The following is a 19,425-nucleotide window of genomic DNA, read 5'->3' as shown; positions in this document are numbered from 1 at the left end:
ACCAATCTTCATCAGAGCTGAGGCATCTCCGGCTGGACCACGGCTGACCCAGAGAGCATCACACCACCTATCTGCCTAAGCAGCATGGGCAGAGTCCCTTCTCTTCACCCCCAGCATCCCCATTCCTCACAGCCCTCACTAGCCTGTTGTCATCACTATTACGTCTGTGTGCTTCATGGCCAGACACCACCTATGGTCTCAGAACCAGCAAAATTCAGACAGAGCTTGGCAGAAAGGGAAAAGCAAACCCTGCAACTCTGAAATGAAGACGCAGCTGCTTCATCTGGCTGGGTACAGCTCCTACAGCTCCCCAGGGAACAGTGGTGTAAATATTGAGTCTGGCTGAAAGCTGCCTGTCTGCTTTGGGCTGGGAATCTGTGGAGTAAATATGGTCACATATGACTTAGTCAGCCACAAGATGTGCCAGCCGTATCAGGTTATACACACGAGTGCTTAAGTAAAACATGAAGAATGCTGAAATTCAAAGGGGGCTGGAGCTACGGTGACAAGAGACCCTGAGGTACTGCTCACCACAGTTTGCCTCGTCAGAGTAATCGCCACAGTCATCCATCCCATCGCACTTCCACACCAGGCTGATGCACACGCCATTCTGGCACTGGAAGCTGAACTGGTCACAGGTCCGGTGGAACTCAGGGTCCTGGGCTGCATGGAGAGGCATGAGAGGTTTACTGTAAAGACCAAGGGCTTGAGGGAAGCTCATTATTGAGGTGGAAGAAGCACATTCAATCATGGATTTACAAGCAGAGCATTACCAGAGCCACCTCTTAGGAGATGTGGCAGCTTTCTGGTACCCTGGGGGTATGCCTTCTTCTCCACGCATCTGGTCTCATTCTCTACCCAGCCTCCTTTTGCAAAGATGCACAATATCACACTTACAGCAGCCAGCATAGTTGGCATCTTCATCTGATCCATCTCGACACTGGATGATGCCATCACACACCATGGAATGGAACAAGCACTGCTGCCGGTTCTTGCACACAAAATCCATGTAGCGGGTGCACAGGGGTTCTAGAGAAATGGGAGGTGAGGAGGAGAGGGGATGGCACCTCTGCTGTCCTTGGCAGAAGGAATGCCATCCACTGTGATCCGCAGACCTGAGTGCAGCAGCCGGATTTCAGCAAGTTACACAAAGTTTCCTCACCCGCTAACGCACTGGGGTGCAAGCAGGTTGGCACAGGCACCAGGAAGGGTTTGGTCACCTCCTTGAATACAGCTCCTGACAGCGCATCCTTCCTATGGGCGACAGCCCTGCCAGGGCCTTTCGCTGACACCCACAGACCAGCTGATTTCCCAGGGGGACCTGAATGCTAACTAAGGCTTTCCCATTATCTCACCGGGGCTTTTTTCTCAGTGAGAGAGGCTTTGGCAGACCATGAAGGCTGTCAGCCCTCACTGTTAGAACCCCGCCAGCTCCCCGCGGCTCCGGTACTCACCACAGTGCTGCTCATCCGAGGCATCGGAGCAGTCGTTGATGCCATCACAGTGTTTGCTGGTTGGGATGCAAGTGCCGTTGGGGCACTGGAAGCCGTTGCACTTCTTCTCTGAAATGCAGAATTGGGTAGATGCTGGTTGGCGGGGGGGGGGATGTGTCTAAGGCTGTCTTTAAGTAGCTACAAAAAGCCACAGCTTTTTGTCTTCTCCCTGCTTTTGGAGGGATGGGAATCATCCCCCTGCGTTTGCTGCAGGTTTATCTCAGTGGGTTTGTGGCAGTCCCTCCCTCCCCATTGCAGAACCCCATCCACATGTTACCGCAGTTGGCAGGGTCCTCATCGGAGCCATCCTGGCAGTCAGCATCACCGTCGCACGCCCAGCGCTGTGGGATGCAGTGTCCGTTGTGGCACTGGAAGCTGGAGGCCTCGCACGTGTGATATACTGCTGAAACCAGAGCCGGGGCAGGGGGGGTCTGAGTGTGGGGCACTGCCATGTCCCCACTAAACTGCAGTGTGTGTCAGGCCCCTGGCAAGCGATTCCAGGATCTCCTGGGTCACACTGTGGTCTTTCCTTCTCCTGCTGTGCGTGGGGGATGGCTTTTGGAGGCTATCAAGCCCTCCCAAAGATCTCCTTTTGATCTCAGTCCTTTGAGTGAGTGGGAAAAGGTGGCAGTGGTGGCATCTTGCCAGAGATGGCAAGAAACATCACAGCACAAGCAAGCCTTGGCGGAGCAGCACGGTCCCCCATGCAGGGCAGGACAGATCAGAGACAGCCTTTAATTAAGGCAGGCAAGGCTGTTCTGTGTTGCCAAACCAAATTAGAAAGACAATTCTCCTTGGGTTTCCAAGGGAGGAGGGCCCTGGCTTTCCTCAGGCTCCTGTCACAAGAGTATCCGCCTGTGGCGTATCTTGGTTGAAGCTTTGTCTATGTTGTCGCTTTAGAGACAAATACTGCTCTTCATCCAGGAGAGCACTCGTCGTTACTGAGCAGAAACGCAGTGTTCAGCTTAATTAAATTGCCTGATAGTGAATTTTAGGTTAGCAAGTGACATGCACTTGCAGATATTTCAAAATACTGCAATCTTGTGGCAGTAATATTCTATTAGGTATTCAGCGTGAAATGTAATTATTTGAGATAAGAGCAATAATTGCCGCCGTTGAAGTCAGATGAAATGTTTCTCCAATAACTGTGATCCTCTTAGATAATTCCAACTTCAGGCTTTACAAACCTCATACACTTTTTGAAGTAGGTTCCTTTCCTGTAGCAATTCTCTCTGGAGAAACTCGTATGGGAGATAAGTGATACCATTATAAATTAAAACTTATAGAGCCACGCACTCGGAATACTAATAAATGAAGGTCCCCAGTGCCATGCTATAAACCCAATAGGCTTGAGGCATGGTAAATGCCACAGGAGGTGAGCACGCAGGAGATTGGAGGCCTGAAAGGGATGTCCTAGATCTACCTCAAGCTGAGCTGCAGGCTGCCTGCCTGGTTGACGCAGCTCACAAGCAGGGAAACTGAGGCACAAGGTGTTAGCTGGTGTTTGCAGCATCTCAGGCTGCAAGGAAGGAGTGTTTGCAAAGGAAGGTTATTGGTCACATCAACGTGCTTACCAGTGCAGTTCGCTTCATCGGACCAGTCCCTGCAATCGTTATCACCATCACACATCCAGGAGAGACGAATGCACATCCCCGAGCTGCAGCTGAATTCATCACTTTTACACTGATGGGCCTCTGCAAACAAGCACACGCAGTTCAGATGATGTCAGGACCAGGGAAGAGGAGGAGGAGGAGCAGCCATTCCTGAGTACCCAGTAAACGTGTAACACCCTGCCCCAAAACACAGGGACAGGGAAGGAGGTTTGAGTGAGGGCACTCACCACAGTGACTTTCATCACTGTTGTCCCCGCAGTCGTCCTCCAGGTCGCATTTGTAGGACAGCGGGATGCAGGTCCCTGAGCCCTGGCAGCGGAACTGGGTCTCGGCATCGCACACAGTGGTAGCTAACACAGCGAGGGAGGAGAAGGAGGTTAAGGTGGTGGTTGGGAAACAGCTGCTGTTGCCCAAGTGTGTGTACTCAACGCACGGAAGTCAGGCGAGCAGGATAGCATCCTACAAGCTTTCTCAATGCTGTTCCTATCTTTAAACCCAGCCTTTTTTCCATGGTGCACTGTTCCAAACCCTGCAAGCTCTGCAAAGCTATGGAACACCTGCCCCTCCTGCATGCATTGGCAGTCCCTAATTTTACTCAAACTGAGACCTTCATCTTTAATGTGTGAACCTGATTTATTAGCTCAACAAGAAGCCCATGTCTGCACGATGCAGACAGAAAGTCACTTTCTATCTGCACTCTTTTCCTCATCATTGGCTGTGCCCTCAATTAGGCTCAGAAGACAATTACTGCAAGGACAAACACACCCTCCCGTGAGGGCTGGCAGCAGTCTCGCTGAATTTTGGACATTTACACCTGAGTTGATCAAGGGGGGAAATAGGGGCCCTTGCAGGACACAACTCAACTGACAGGTTTCCGATGCCTATCAAAGGAGCACCTCTTGCTCTCCATGACTGTCAAGGGATCGTACACCATTGGCTCAGGTGCACTGCCAACCCAGCAGACATCTAAATCTGGACAGGCAGATGCCACCTCAGGACACTTACGGCAGTTCTTCTCGTCGCTCATGTCCCCGCAGTCATTATCGTTGTCACACTGCCAAATGCTGTTGATGCAGTTCCCATTGAAGCATCTGTACTGATTCGGCAGACACGTGTTTTCTGGTGCAAAAGGGAAAACAAAACCAAGCTGGCACGAGGCATGACGCTGCGCTTTCACAGAACAGGCCATACTCCTCCTTGGAAAGACCATGCTGACCTCTTGCAATGGCAGGAGCCACCCCTCAATATAAAGCCGCAGCAAGAACCAAGCATGGTTTTACCTTCCTTTATGCAGGTGTTGTTCTTCATGACGTAGCCACGAGGACAGTCGCATCTGACCTCCCCTGTGGGCAGCACGGTGCTGGACACCCCCTCGGGGCACTTGCAGCTCCTGCCATTGTTTGACTTGGGCAGGCAGAGCAGGCTGCAGGGCTTGGTGATGCAGGCGTTCTCCCCTGGTGTGAGGGCAGAGAGGAAGGGGACGCTGTTAGGACAGAGGGCTGGAGATGCAGTGGGAAGCCCAATTTCACCCGCTATCCCAGGTTTTGGGTTCATATTCCCAGTGGGAGCTTGCTCTGCTAAATCACATCCCTAAGGCACATAAAGTATCATCTATACACTCATGCCGTTACCTGTTGTCTTTCCTCTGTAGAAGATTTTCATATCCATGATCCCATTCAATCGACCCACTAAGATCTCCATTCTTGAGCCACTGGTTTTGGATGCTCTGAAAATACTCAGCTGTGACCAGTCGTTCCAGTAGATTTCATTCTGAAACACAGGCTTTGCTCTTAGCGTGCATGCTATGGAAATGTGTGCCGATGGGAAGGAGCTGCCATATACGTACCTTAAACACAGCAATAGCATAAGGGTGAGGGAGGCTGTCCAGGATCACAGACCTCTGCATCCCATTGAAATCCACCCTCTCAATCCTGTCCATATAGGCTTCGGTCCAGTAGATCCAGTGGTCATCCACAGAGATGCCATTTGGCCACCTCACGCCCTCTGAAACGATGCACCCAGCCGATGACCCATCCATGTCGCTGCGGTAAATGCCAGCTCTGGAATCTCCCCAGTCTGTCCAGAACATCAGCCTGATAGGAGGCAGAGGTTACTCGACATAGTAGCAAAACAGCTCATCAAAAGGAAGCAGGGTATGAGCAGAGGTTTGAATACTTCACATTCCGTATCTCTTGCAAGACATGCTTTGGAAAAAGGGAGCTCTTTGCAATTCAAATGAATGCTACCAACAGATCTACAAGCAGCACAGAGGCTTCTTTAGCTGCAGGCTCTGTGGTGTGAGTGCAGCTGTAGGTTACCTTACACTGAACTGCTTTGCTTTAGCACATATGCCTAAATACAGCTCAGATTTGTCAGTGCTATAATTGCAGTGCAGCAAAACCATAGTCGGAAAGGTGTAGCTTCCATTTGGCTCGTGAATTTGAGTACGGCTCAGTTTCTCATGCATCACTGCAGTGCTTTCCTCACTGACCAGACCAGTTTTACTGGCAGGAAGAGTTATTTACTAGTAGATACGTACAGATAGGAAAACAGCAGTTAAACTGAAAGGAGAAACAGTCTGTGATCTCTGCTGGTGCTTTAGTTGGGTATGAGATGGCAGGAGGGGGCTGCATGGGGCAGGACTGCTGTGCTGCCTGCCATCACTCCCGTCCCCCCATCCCACCCTTTGGGACTGAGTCTTAAAAGCTTTCCATGCGGCACACTTCCTCATGTTTGCTTCTTATGAGGGTAGCGGGGAAGGACCAGATTTAATCCCCTGGTGAACATCAAGGCTACTTGCGATGCTTGCTTTCTTACCCATCTTGGGGAACTAGAGTGAGGGCTCTGGGTCGTTCAAGGATCGAGGAATTGAGGACGGTGAGTCGCAGGTCTCCGTCTGGATTGGCAACCTAGAATGGTAACCAAAAACCAGGAGGGGCGCCTTTAGTGCGGGCAGTATGGGGGGCAGTTGTGCTGGTTAAAGTTACATGCAATCTATGGTAGGTAATCACTGCTCCCTAATAAAACAGCTGCTGTGGGCACAGGGAGCAGTTCCTGAGGTGATAGAAGAAGGTAGATCCATGTATTTATTGATGTTTCTACGTGACTGAGTGAGCACTCTACGTGCCCTGCGGTGGCTGCACATACTGCACAAGCATGTTCCTTTTTCTCCTGTTTCTGCTGTGCGATTCAGCCTCACAAACTGACCTCATTTAAGTACACAGGGCTGAATGTCGCCATAGGCTGTTTGTGTTTAGATCCAGCGAAGTGGCATGTGGGTCAGTGTTCAGTAATGTCCCACCAGCAATAAGATTTCAGGGCAGCAGCCAGCTTAAAGCTCAGGCACCTCAAAGATGCACTGACGCATCAGTGTAGCCCGGTGAGCGTAGCTGTACCTCAATTTTGGGAATCCCAGCATTGACCCAGTACAGCAGTTGACTGAGAGGTTCAAAGGCCAACGCTTCCACTGTTTCCAGCCCGGTGCTTATGATTATTTCTTGCCCGGAGCTGCCATTGAGACAAAGACGCTGCAAAGAAAGGAATAAATCAGAAAAGCAGACGAGGCACTTGCTCATGAGCACAGTCACTAACAGCCAGCTCGGAGGAAGGAGCACCCACGGTAAACATTTGTATTGCAGGGTGTGTATGGTGCAAGGAGGCGATGCCACGGGTGGCCAGCACTCCCCCCCTCACCTGTATTATGTCAAGAGTGACATCAGCCCAGTACAAGCAGTTGTGGTCGTAGTCAAAGTCCAGGGCGACTGCTCCTCGTAGCCCAGCCAGGGGCAGCTCCTCGCTGACACCAGAGGCAAGGTCATAGCGATGGATGGAGTAGCGGGTGGCATAGAGAATGAACTCATTCTCCTCTGCAAGAACACAGGGTGCCTTATTTAGAGGCCATTTTAGGCTTCTTAAGGGGCGAAGAGGTATTTTGTCTTACTCCTGGTGCTTGTTTTAGCACTTCAGCGTAAAGAAGGCAAAGGCCCTTTGTCTCAGTGGGATTAGGTTAATGAGAGCACACTAATAGCCTTGTGTAGGTCCCGTGTGTGCCCAGGAGCACACTGCAGACATTGTTTGCGCCAGGAGGAGCTGAGCACAGCAAAATGTGCCATGACCCTGCCTTCCTACATTAGTGCGATGCCAACTGGAAACTAAACACTGATCTTCTGCTCCTCAAAAACCTCATAAAAAGGTGGGAGTGATGGAAATCTGCAGGTCCTGGGGGACACAGGCACAGCAGTTGATATCCCAGAGTGGGTTTTGTTTCTGTATTGTGCTGAATCCAGTGTAATGGGATCCTGGTCCAGGGCAAAGTCTCCGGGGCATTAGCACACTACCGGTAAAGTCCAATAATGCTCTTAATGAATAAAGCTAGTGTCAATAAGTAACTCTGGCTGTGCATCCCTAATGAGATAATAGGGAGATACGAAACAGATACGGTACATGAAAGTGTTACCATGGCGTGAGCCAACACGGATCTGAAGACGATCAGTAAATGCTCTGGGAACACGGCACTTCAAAGCCCAGCCCGGTGGGGACTGCAGGTTTACTTTTCAGTCAGCAGGGCCCTTCTCAGCGTGACTAACACAGCTCTCCAAATAGCTCAAGAGGGCTCAGAGGGGTGAATAACGTGTCATGCTCTGCACGAGGAGCAAAACTAAGCATGGCATTGGCACGAATCCCAGCAGAGGGAATGCTTCCCCCGGCACCTGCTGCGCTGTTTTGCATCTGGAGTATCTTCTGCGCCCTGAAACATCTTAGGATGACACAGGGAAACCTCACGCTGGTGGGTCTGTGAGCGCCTTACATGAGCCTCTTCCCTGCGTCAGGCTCGCTCTTGGGCTGCTGTGCTGCAGCATGCTAATCACGCAGCTCATGACGGCAGATTAAATTAGAGCCGTAATGAGCGGAATGCAAATAACATTGGCAGAACAGGGGCAGGAGGCTGTTTCAGTGCTTGGAGAGGAGAAAACAGGGAGAGAGGTGAAGTCTGGTGGGCACAAAGCAGTCCTGTACGTACTCACCAGCCAGTGGGCACGGTACCAGCTCCCCATCGAGCCGCGACTCGATGTCTCCACCTGTACAAGTGTCCCCAGAGATCTTTCGATAGCTGCAACATACACAGTCATACAGTTTATCTCATGGAAGCTATTAACATGTGCAGCTAGAACAAGCAGTGGTGCTTTGTTGCAATGCATGTCTAAACATGCGATTTGTTCACCGCCACTTATGGGTTGTTTGTGTGGGGGTTTTGTGGTCATTTGGGGTTTTTAATCACCAACAGGATAAATCCTTTCCCAAGTCAAATACATACCCTCGAGTCCTCTTGTAAGTTGAGCCAACAGGGCAAGGGACTGGTGGATCGTATGGTTTACCAGCAAATTCAGGGTCAGGGACACAAACTTCTAATGATAAGTCATCACTCAGTTTAAAGCCAAAATCACTGCAAGAAGAAAGGTGTAAAGAAGGATGGGGGAGAAGGCAAAAACTCAGCTGTGTTGCACTATTGCTCTGCTCTATTTTTGCATATAAGTTTAAAGGACCCAAAGCATCTCAGAAGTACGTTATTATCGGTATTTAGCTGCATAATAATATTGTACATCTTCTGTCTCCAGGGGGCTTCAAGAGCATTTTGGTTATAAGCTTGCCTAAAGTAGGCAGGTGAGGCAGCAAGGCACAACCGAGCCAGTGTGCCCTGGACGCCTGGCTGCAAGCGCCAGTTCTGCTAGCTGGCTTAGCTCGCTGGTCCGTCTCTTGGCTTTTCCTGCTGGTAGAATGGGAGTTACAGTGCGATCTGCTCTTTGGAAAACGTTGTGGAAGAGGTTGTGTCAATCTCATTTTACATGGAGTCCAGGGCTGTGATTCTGAGGCAGCAATTAGATCCTACAAGCCCTATTCTCAGTCTGCTCGTGATGAGCTGGACTCAGTCTCCGCCTCAGTGTCGGACAGGCAGAGCTGGACCCCTGTCCTTAACTGCGTGTACTGGGCACTCAAGCACTCAGTCCCTGCATAGCAGTTCGCTTTCTAACCCCAAACCTTTGCATCAGATGGCCAGAGCGTGGTTCCTAATCCTGAGAGCTGTGCAGGGTCAGTAATGTGCGAGTTGCAGATACAATGATAGAGCAGGTCCAGTTGTATCCCTGCTGCTAAACGGTCCCTAAGCTTTTTGGTGGAGGATCTCTCTATGTGATGGGAAATTGTCTGCCATCATTTGAAAGAAGGGGATGGATTAACAATGCTTTCCTCTTCTATGGAGCCTTTCAGAGGTTCCTGAAAGGTTCTAAAGACATTCATTAAGTCTTATGCCCTGTTATTAATGAAAGGATGTTTTCAGTCTATTTAGTTTCCTCTGTGCTATAAAATCAAGCAGCGATGCACAGAGCTAAGTAAATTGGAAGTTTGTTCCCTTTGAGCGATTGGTCACAGGTATTTCTCTCAAACTTCCAATCCAAACTAAAAGAAATTAATTGGCATTTACCACTCAAAGTCTTCCCTTGTACAAGAGCAGTTGGAGACCATGACAGGCCTGTCAAAATCTTCCCCATTGAAACAGGTCGCATGAGGAGTTCTCCTTTTGAAGACAGTTTTATGCCCCAGTAAGCATTCGTTGCCTCGCTCGTCGGAGGGTGACCACAGTTTGTAGTCATTCTCTGTGCAAGGGACCCCTAAGAGAAGCAGCAAGGGGAGGGTAAAGAGAGGAACAGTCCTTGTGGCCCCCCAGACCAAGGGTTTAAATGCAAGAGAGCAGCGGATGTCCCTCAGCACTGCTGTTGGTGTGTGCCCGGTGAGGATGCTGGAAGTGAGAGCAGGCACACTGGCACCCAGCCGCGCACTGCAATAACGCCCGTTGTCCTTTCCCTCCCGCTGCCCTCCTGTGGCACAAAACAAGTGGCTCCCCCCCGGCTGCATGGCTCTAGCCCCGGCCCAAAAGAAAAGGCAAAGCAGGAAGCATTTCAGCTCAGGGCGTGCAGCGGCACTCAGTGACAGGAGGCAACAAGCAGCTCCGTCGCGGTGACAGTGAATCTGTGATGCCTCATTTAAATGGAGTCATTCTGGTTACCAAACAGATCCATTTCTAACAAAATGTCAAGGGAATTGGTTATAAATTTTAGTCAGGGAAATTCCTCTGCTGGGTTTAACTGCTCTTTGATTAAAACGCTGCCTTGCAATCAAAGCTGAAATGGGTTATAAAACATTCATAGCTACAAGCCTTCAGAAGGCTTCCTTCTCTTTTTTTTCCCCCCTTCCTCTTCAACAAAGTGCTCAATGAGGATGGAAGGGATGAGGAAGAGCGCAAGGGACATTGAATGCCTTCAGCAGTCGTGTCTGTGTGGGCATGAGGTATGACAGACAGGCACCCAAAAGCAGATGGCCTCCACAGGAGATGCCCTTTATCCCCTGCCTCCCACGGGACAGCCAGCAAAGTGGGGTTGGTCTGCTGCTAATGGGACTTTAGGGCATTTCACTAGGGACTTTTTTGGAAACCAGAACAGAGGGGAAGAGCAACAAAGGTGTTTCTGCACCCCATTTGCATCTAGGCACCCATCAGTGGGAATGTATGAGCCTTAGATGATGGAGTAGTTTGGTTCATAGCCTGAGGTCCCTAGGTTGCTTTGGGCTTCTGAAAACCTTTCCTATGTCCCCTCCTCAACCTCAGCCCCCCAGAAAGGGTATGCCAAGAGCTCCCCTGTACCCACAGGGGTGCTGGGCACAGGCTGTGCAGTGTGGGACTGGCTGGTTTCTGGTGAGGGCTTATCGGTGTGTGGAACCTGCAAAGCTACAGGGTGGACAGTGACAGAACCAGCGTCAGCGATGGCTCTGTCACTTGTCCCCTTACCCAGCACATCAGTGGTGTTGATCTGCAGTATCAACCAGCTGTGGCCATTCTCTTTGTATGAGCCAAAGATGGTGAATATGGTGCTTTTCTCCCCGGGCTCAGTGAGCAGTCCATACACGAACACCGGCTTCTCTGAGAAAGTGAACACTTTCCAGGTTTCCCCTTCATTTGTGCTGTACCTGGAGAAAGAGGATTGGGAATGCTGCTAGGAACAGGTTCTGCTGGGCACAGGGCACTGTCTCCCCCTCTACTCACTTGAGCTGGTTGGTCTCGGTGCCTTGCGCGATGGCCACAAGAATGCCACCGTGGTCACCCCAGGTGTAATAGTGGGGTCCAGACAGCGCCTGGAAGAGAAACACAGCCAAGGGGTGCATCAGAGCCGTGCTGAATTAAGGGAGAAGCTTGGATGGAAAGCATGCTTTGACAGGAGTGCTGACCCGAGCTGACTTTTGGGGTCGCCTGGGTTGAGCCAAGTATCTGGAGGCACCAGATCCAAGTGTTTATGGGCTGACATCTGTAGACAAGAGCAGCCAGCCCCATTTCCCTAAATGTAGAGCTGTGTTTAGGAGCAGCATTGTGCCTCGTGCGGGGAAAGAAGCACTGCAAAAAGTGCTATTGCATCAAAGCAGAGCCCACTGCTCCCCCCTTAGTGTGCAGGTCATGTCTGCCAGGCTTTCCTGACACTCGAGGAGGACTCGCCACCTTCCTAGGGCTGCAGGTACGTGTTGGTTCTCAGGCTGTAAGGTGTTTTGAATGCTCAAAGTGGGGACACGGCATGCAGAAACAAGCTCTGGATATAGCTTTTACACCCACCCCGCAGAAAGGAACCTGTATTTCATGCTCACCTACAGCTTTTAGTGACCACCAACACCAAAAAATCACCTTTCCTTTCCTATCCGGGGAGCTCAGTGCAGCTTAGGGTGAAAATAGGAAGCATGTACGTGCCTGAAACTGCTCACAGAACGTGCTAACGCGCTTGGGGACGTTGTCAGGCAGGGCACGGAATGTATTGTTTCTTCCTTTGCTACGCTGCGAGATCATAGCAGCGATCTGGAGAGCACCGAGCCTTCCAGCCTGCTGCTTGCCAAAGCCAACAGGGGGGAGTTGTGTTACTGCTTCTCAGCTGAGGAACGACGCTGCTGAGTGTCGTTCTGCACCTCTGCTCGTGACACAAAGGGCCTGAGTAACTCAGGAGCTGTTAACCGTGGGTCAGCGCTTCCTCGGCATGTTTTAATTGCACTCCAGCACAAACCTGCCTTGAAGCACCTCAAAGCCTCTGCTTCCTCATCCCCATCCCTAGCCATGAGCAATCCTGTGTTGCCTCAAGGCTCCCATAGGGATAAGCAACCGGTCCCCCTGCTTTCAGAGGTGCCCGCTCTCACCCAGGGCCAGCCTCTGGCCCATGGTTGGCTTTGGCAGGAGTCAAGAGCTGTGGGGTGTCCCCACCGCTGCTGCCCAGTCCTCATCCCAGACCGCGCAGCACTTGGAAGAGGAAAAGGAGGCCGCTTAGTTCACAGATCTAAATGGCTTGCAGATGTTGGAATACCATGTTACACTGGCTGCAGAACGCGCAGGCAGACCACAAGTACTGCCGCAGACCAGAACACCCACTTAGTAAACAGCAACCTCCCTGTAAACCGAGAGCAACATCCCATTTTTCTGGAAGATGGTTCCAGACACTCTCCCATCCTAAGTCCTGGCTGTCAGCCCTGTCTAAAAGGGGCCAGATGACCTGTGCTGAGGGCAAATCCTGCCAGTTGGAAAGAAGGAATAGCTCTCTCCTGCGTTTGAACACATCCCCTTCACCAAGAGGACTGAGAGGTTCACCTCCATGCCAACCCATGCCTGCTGCTTCACCTAAAGACCTTTACACCTTCGTTTCAAGGGATATTCAGCACCTTCCAGCTACAGCTCTTGGACACGTACGTGGAGGTCACCTTTAATGCCCAAGAGCTGCACATCACTTATCTATACTGCTGCCACTGTCCTACTTGCTACACCATAGCCTTGGCTGGGCCAGCAAGCAAAACAACATCCTTACCTCTCTCCACCTTGCTCCGGCACTGCTTGAGACATAGACGTTGGTTTTCTTTGCCATGTTCTTGCCAATGGAACCTAGGATAATGGGAGAAATCATTTTTGAGGCATGCGAAGTGAAGGCTTACAATGAAGCCAGACACCTCTAAACTATTTTTATCTGATTGGAGAGCTCATTTTTCACACTATAAATTAATCCTTTCAAAAAGCAAATATTTTGAAGACTACTACAAGTTTTAAAAGCATCTGGGTAAAAAGCTATGGCTATAAATATCATCAAACAAAACGTGTGTCTTCTTCAGTAATAGAGCGAGACAAACGGGAAGTTCTGTATGCTCAAGACACCCTTCACACGGACAGCGGCAGGAAAGAGGATCAGAATGAAGCAGGCGATGTTTCTCGCATCACCATGCTGCAGTAAAATGTACAGGCCATAATTACGAGGACTGCAGCAGAGGACGGATAGCAAAATGCACAATGCAATTGCACTTTGGTAAGCTGCAGATACAAACTAGATGCTGCTAAGTTCCTCATGCCCTAACAACAACGTGCCCCAAGCCCTGCATGGCTGCGGTACCGGTGGCGATGATCAGTCCTGGTGCTGACTCCTTGGACAGGATGGGCATCCTGCGCAGCTGGAAATTCAGCAGCTGGCTCAGGCGCTGGGCTAGGTGGAGAGAGCAGCCCTGGGAGAACTGGAAAGGCAAAACACAGGTCATTAACCGCCATCCTGTGCCCTCGTCCCACCGAGTCTGGCTATCTCTGCTTGGAGGGATGCTCTCCCAGCGGGACTGCGCTTCAGCCTCTTTCAGAGGATGCTTCTCCCCGTCCTGCACTACCTCGCAGTCTATCCGCTCCCCATAGCGTGTCTGCGCTGGGGGCTGCAGCAGCTCCCAGGTCCCCCCTTTGTCGAAGGTGATGACGGAGCGCATGTTCTCCTCGCTGAAGGAGCCGTTGATCAGGGTGGCGATGTAGACACCCCGCACGCCTTCAACACGATGGAAGTCTGCAAAGGGCTCGTTGGCAAAATACCTGTGAGGGGAATGCGAAGGTGGGATCAGTGAATCGCAGCCTCCCTGGTCTGAACAGCGGGGGAATATCAAGCCTGGAGATCAGGGCAAGGCTTTGATCAAACACGACAATGATTATGTCTGACATTCCCGTTAGGCGCATCCCGCGTTACCTGACTAAGGTGTCACTTCCAGCTCCTCCTGGGCTGTAGTAGAGCACGTTTTCTAAAGACAAGGAGAACTTCAGGCCTTCTGCCTCTGAGATGTAGAGGTTGGTACGGTTGTTATCATGGCTGACACACACAAACACCTGGTCCTCCGAGGCATCAGCAACGTAATATTCCTTAGGGATGTAAATGACAGGTGAGCAGGCTTCATAGGTGTGGGCATACAAGCGCGGTTTACATACAGACTGGTTTAGTGTTTCCTTTTAGCTGGCTTAACGTTATCCTTCCCTCCGCCCATTTGTATTCCTGCTCAGCTCATCCCCTCCCCAAGCAGGGTCGTATGAGGTCCAGCTCCTACAGTGCCTAGTGAAAGGCAGAGAAGTGCTGTTGACATCTGAGGGTATCCTTGGCACAGGAGGGAGAGAGGAGGCGGTCCCCTTGGAAAGCATCACTTACCTTAATTGGATGCTTGGTTACGAACTGTGCCACACGCATCGGCTTGCGGTTGAAGGAAACCCAGAGCTGGACCGAAGGCGGCTGCGAGCTGCCTGGCAAACGCTGCGGCAGAGCAGAGGGATGTGTTAGGAGCAGCTCTCACCCCCAAAATCACCTTCATCTCCCGCGGCAGCCAAAAGGCAGACTGGGGCAGGCCCACACAGTGTGATGGGTCTCTATTTGTATGCAGGCAAAACATGGCCTGTGGCTGATGGAGACCAGTGCTCTGCTCAAGGTCTTCAGGTGGAGGTAAGGAGGCTGGATTTAGGGTTTTAATTCCTCCTCTTTCTGCAGAGCACTTTGTCCTTTCCTTCCTAATTTTAGCAATTTGCACAAAACGAAAGGCGCCAGCAGGAAGCCGAAAAAGTAACAGGCTGGGGGCAACCTGTTTCGTATGGGATGCCAACGGTAAGAACCTAAACCCAGATTTAGGCTCCAAAAATAAGTGGCCTGATTTTCCCAGGCTCCGTATTGCTAAGCAACCGCGACTCCCACGGGAAGGAGCACAAGTGAGAGTCCTGGGTGCCTCTGCCACCCAGCCTGGCCTCTCCCCATTGCGCTGCTCCCGTTGCAGCCCAGCTTTGATGCAAGTGCCTGATTCCAGACCTGGGGGTGTCATTTCCAAATCAGGGGTTTGCAGCCAGGCTGGCCTCCCTCCCAGTGCCTGTCTTTCCCATCAGTCTTTGCCTGAGCACGGAATACAAGTGATTTCAACGTTGTTTAATGCAACACCAGCGATTAGAGCTGTACGAGGAAGCGTGACGGTGACTCTGAGCCTTCCAGAAGCAGAAGGAACCCCCAGATTGAGTTCAGGCTTGGAAAGGCCCCTATACAAACCTGCCTCGCACTCTCAGGATGTTGCCCTTTGAGCCTGGTGGCTTCTCCACAGACACAACCACCCCCCGTGTTTCACCAGACACCAACAGCAAGCCTAGATAGCATCTCCTGCAAACCACAGCAGGCATGGTGCCAAGGGGATGGGCCCCTGTGCTGTGCTACCTGCAAGAGAGACTTCTGAGAAACAGAAAGCGTTCTGCAAACACATCCCCTGCCAACGTAGGAAACTCTACGTGGTTTTGCAAGGAGTCACCCCTAAACGGCAAAGGTTGCTCGTTAAAACAGGCTCGATGGCAGCAGCAGGAGAGGAAAGCAATGCTAGCGTGTTCTAAGAGAACTGGTCCTTTATTTCTGGAAGGAATAGGGCTCTACCCCTCTGGTGTCGTGGCTCTGATTGTCTAGAAAGGACTTGCCCTCAAAGCACAGATGCCTTCTAGCTTGCTTTTAGGTTGCTCTGAAACTGCCCAACAGCTGCAAAAGGTCCAGGGGGGCCCTGGCTGCAGGGGGACCAAAAGGCAGCTTTCACCCATCCTCTTCTCTTAGGAAAGCAAACTGAAAATCCAGCTTTCTTTCCAGGCTGGAGCACATTCGGCTACACGGACCTCATCCACGTTTGACGGTAATCCTCTGTGACAAGCGGCCTCCTGACCACCAAGCTGCTGCACCACATCCCCCTTCTCCTCACCGGCTTTCCCAGGCATCCTGTGGCTTTTCCTGGATCCCAGCACTTCCCAAGCTGACCTAGTTCTGCCCAGCCTGCAGAAGAGCACCGACCATCACCCTCGGTGGTGTTTCTTGCATGATACTCACCACAGACTTGGTTGCAAACATGTATTTGTCCCTGAGCTGGAAGTCTTCAACATCTTCCAGGATTATCTCTTTATTTTCTCGGCTTTGAAAGAAATCAGTGCTGCGAATGACAGTGGAAGCCCCAGAAGGCTCGTGCCGCTCGATGTACACCGTATTTGGCTTGTCATAGGGCTCAACCCCCCTGGAAAGGACAAGAAGAGGTGATGGTGGTAGCTCTGCACCCAGAGCAATGCAGAAGGCAGCAGGTAACAAAGAGCAGGAATGCTTTTAAGAGATGGGGCTGGGGACAGGCAAGAAGCAGGGTAAATGTGGAGCACCCCTGGCTGCATGTGTTGTTGGCTGTCTCTTGTCCTCGTGGTGCAGGGTCTCTGCTGGGCTTGGTACCCGTGTCCTTGGTTTGCACAGGGCAGCAAATGAGGCAAGAGGTGAGGAGTGAGAGAAGACAGGAACTGGGCAGGTATCAATACATACACAGGTGTGATACATACCAAGAGAAAGACTTTACATGTTCCTGAATCATTATCCAGGTCTGGCCAAAATCATCTGATTTCCAGAGCTGCAGTGACAAAAAGAAAGATGCCAGTGGGACTGGACAACCAAAAGAGACCCAGTCCTTTAAGGAGACCCAGTCTCAGGCAGCAAAAGCAGGATGCACATGTGTCCATCACAAAACCATAACTACTTTGATGACTTGTCTTTACATAGCAGCTGCCTGGAACAACAGCAATCTTTATAGCTTCAGGAGAATAACCTAAACAGGCAAAATTTGTCTTATAGCCTCCTCCCCAAAGGATTTCCCACTGTCTGTTGCCCACTTGGTTTTACACTGAGACATAACAACAACTTGGTGCGATGTACTGGTGAAGGGTGATAGCAAGGGTAAATATCTGGGCAGAGCCGCCTCCCCCTCGGAGGCTGTTGCATCCCCAAGCACAGCGACAGGCTGTTGTTGTGAACATCAGTAAGGTAAAGGTCAGGAGGAGAGATAGCATCTTCCACTGCACCAAGGAGAGCAGCAGCAATGAACACACCCGCCCGCAGGCACATCAGCTCCCCTGCTGATCCTGTCCCTCAAAGGTGTCCCTGAAACCAAGCACGATGGTGGCACCCCAGCTGCGATTTTTGCCTCTGTTTCGCAGGTACATGGATATGGGCAGCCAGACTCCAGCCTCAACAGCCAGTCCAGCAGGGAAGGTATTGCTTCTAGCCAGCTCCATCCCCTTTGGAAGGCATCAGTGGCACCCAGCACGCACCTGCAAACACTACAGACTGTATGCATCCCCATTCACACGTTGGGGGATGCTTGTTTTGCTTAAGTTCCCTGGGTCTATCTGGCGATGTTGTAATTATTTACCATCTTTGCCCAATAGCTCCAGGGGAAAAAACAGAAAGTGTTTGTTTTCAAGAAGCAATTTGTTATGCAAGACCCAAAGCCAAACCACATGCCCACATGAAATACTGCAGAGGTCAGTCCTGCCTCAGTGCCAGCACTCCGTGGCGAGTTACAACTGCAGTAGTTGGGGAGATCGATACAGCCAGGAGCAGTGTGGATGGACCAGAATAAACAAAGGAAAAGGGAGAGGAAATCTTTAAGGAAGCCATGCTACAGGTACTACAAACTCACTGCTGCAGAGGTCAGAAACCAGACTGACCTGCAGGAAATGGGTGTCTTGGCCAATGTGGGACAGCTCTGCATGCAGCAGTCTGAGATCAGACACCCTGCACAGTCAAAGCATGAACCCACATGGTGCTGGCATAGGGCAGGGTGGCTCTTGGCTCACTGTAAGGTCTATGGGGCCTGGGGGAATGCCACGGTAGAGGCAGGATGCTGGCGCTCCCATCTAAACAGAAGTGCTCACCTGTTTCTTAGGATGAGACCTGTCGAAGCCCAAGAGGAGGTTGGGGTTCCTGCTGTGCAGGAGGAGGTCTGCAGCTCTGAAGGGGATCGAGAAGCCCTGGATAGTGCTGCAGAAGTCGGTGGTGATCCAGAGGTACGGGACAAAGGCATCCACAAAGATATACTGGGAAGAGAAGGACCAGCAAGGAAGAAGGAGAGCAGGCTGTCAGGCTCCAGGAGGTCAGAGCGGAGCTCAGGCTAGCAATAACAAAGGCACGCATCCCAGGGGAGCCTTTGGGAGGGCAAACTCTGGAAGAAAGGAATTTGCCTGCCAGGAGAAAGGTGACCTTGGTGTAGATAGATAAAGCCTGAATTAACATTTGTGTCTGTAGCTCTGTAACAACGCTAGTGATGGCAACACAGCTTGTCACTCTATAGGGATGAGTTGTTAAGGATGCAGTTACTCTGTGATACCTTTACAGATACTCCTCCCACACCAAGGAGCAGCTATACTGCTATGGGCACTGCCACCGTGGCACCGAGGACCACGTGCGTTTGTGCTGTTGGTGGCAATAAAGTGGCCCTGCCTTGCAGCATCCTCACCCTCTTGTTGTCAGCTGGGCTGTGGTAGAACTGAGCTATGGCCACCTCGCTGCTGTTCCCCGTGCTGAAGCCGAACCTCTCCGAAATCTTCTTAAAACTCTTCCCATAGTCGTAAGATACGTAAACCTGCAAAGGAGAAGCCCCGCAGTGACACCGTGCCTGCTACAGCAGCAGAGCAGAACCCCAGGGCAGCACCGGGTTGCATTACTTACATCGCTGTTTTTAGGACCCAGCAAAGACAGGCTGTCTCTGGCCAAGGCCACGATCACGTTGCTCTTCTCTCCAGCCCAGTGAACGACCATCTGATTGTGGGAATCGTTAAGGCTGACCTGTAACACCAAGGAGAAGGGCTCCCTGAGCCCCAGCTCCACACCACACGGTGGTGTTCCAGCAAGGCCCCACGTAAAGCAGCATCTTTCATGAGCGCGTTGGCAATATGCGCGCTAGTTTTCCCTTTATAGAAACAGGATTCGGGAGATGTGAGAGTGAAAACTAAAGGCAAGGACAGAGATGTGCTTTCAAATCCAGGCTAACTAGGTGAAGGGCCACAGGGAAGCAGTTCTGCAGCAACTTCTTCTGTACCCTGAAGGACGTGCTGGTTTCCAACACAAATGCAGCCATACACAATCCCGTTATCCCCTGTGTGCGCACTGTATCTGGCAGCGCTGTATCAGCACCAGTCATGA

General features: G+C 51.3%; 1 protein-coding gene across 3 annotated transcripts in view; it reads right to left on the bottom strand.

Annotated features, from left to right (window-relative positions):
• SORL1 (sortilin related receptor 1) overlaps positions 1–19,425 on the bottom strand; it is a 44,009-nt gene that overhangs the window by 16,653 nt on the left and 7,931 nt on the right. For 2 of the 3 annotated variants that reach the window (XM_065697379.1, XM_065697375.1), the window contains exons 2-29: positions 18,952–19,068; positions 18,740–18,865; positions 18,159–18,320; positions 16,788–16,855; positions 16,300–16,480; positions 14,614–14,715; positions 14,164–14,333; positions 13,820–14,012; positions 13,558–13,675; positions 12,985–13,058; positions 11,199–11,287; positions 10,944–11,122; positions 9,585–9,771; positions 8,421–8,549; positions 8,131–8,216; positions 6,800–6,972; positions 6,502–6,633; positions 5,924–6,015; positions 4,953–5,199; positions 4,738–4,876; positions 4,387–4,560; positions 4,112–4,225; positions 3,334–3,456; positions 3,068–3,187; positions 1,771–1,896; positions 1,455–1,562; positions 898–1,029; positions 532–663 (exon numbers count right to left, since the gene is read on the bottom strand). In XM_065697379.1, coding sequence (XP_065553451.1) covers positions 532–663; positions 898–1,029; positions 1,455–1,562; positions 1,771–1,896; positions 3,068–3,187; positions 3,334–3,456; positions 4,112–4,225; positions 4,387–4,560; positions 4,738–4,876; positions 4,953–5,199; positions 5,924–6,015; positions 6,502–6,633; positions 6,800–6,972; positions 8,131–8,216; positions 8,421–8,549; positions 9,585–9,771; positions 10,944–11,122; positions 11,199–11,287; positions 12,985–13,058; positions 13,558–13,675; positions 13,820–14,012; positions 14,164–14,333; positions 14,614–14,715; positions 16,300–16,480; positions 16,788–16,855; positions 18,159–18,320; positions 18,740–18,865; positions 18,952–19,068 — 3,793 coding nt within the window. The remainder of the gene's footprint in view (positions 1–531; positions 664–897; positions 1,030–1,454; positions 1,563–1,770; positions 1,897–3,067; positions 3,188–3,333; positions 3,457–4,111; positions 4,226–4,386; positions 4,561–4,737; positions 4,877–4,952; positions 5,200–5,923; positions 6,016–6,501; positions 6,634–6,799; positions 6,973–8,130; positions 8,217–8,420; positions 8,550–9,584; positions 9,772–10,943; positions 11,123–11,198; positions 11,288–12,984; positions 13,059–13,557; positions 13,676–13,819; positions 14,013–14,163; positions 14,334–14,613; positions 14,716–16,299; positions 16,481–16,787; positions 16,856–18,158; positions 18,321–18,739; positions 18,866–18,951; positions 19,069–19,425) is intronic. The other variant, XM_065697376.1, reaches the window with a different exon arrangement.

This window comes from Lathamus discolor, chromosome 17 (assembly GCF_037157495.1).
Source record: "Lathamus discolor isolate bLatDis1 chromosome 17, bLatDis1.hap1, whole genome shotgun sequence".
Lineage (NCBI taxonomy): Eukaryota > Metazoa > Chordata > Aves > Psittaciformes > Psittacidae > Lathamus > Lathamus discolor.
Note: the sequence above shows the minus strand (reverse complement) of the source record. Positions and strands in the feature narration are given on the sequence as shown.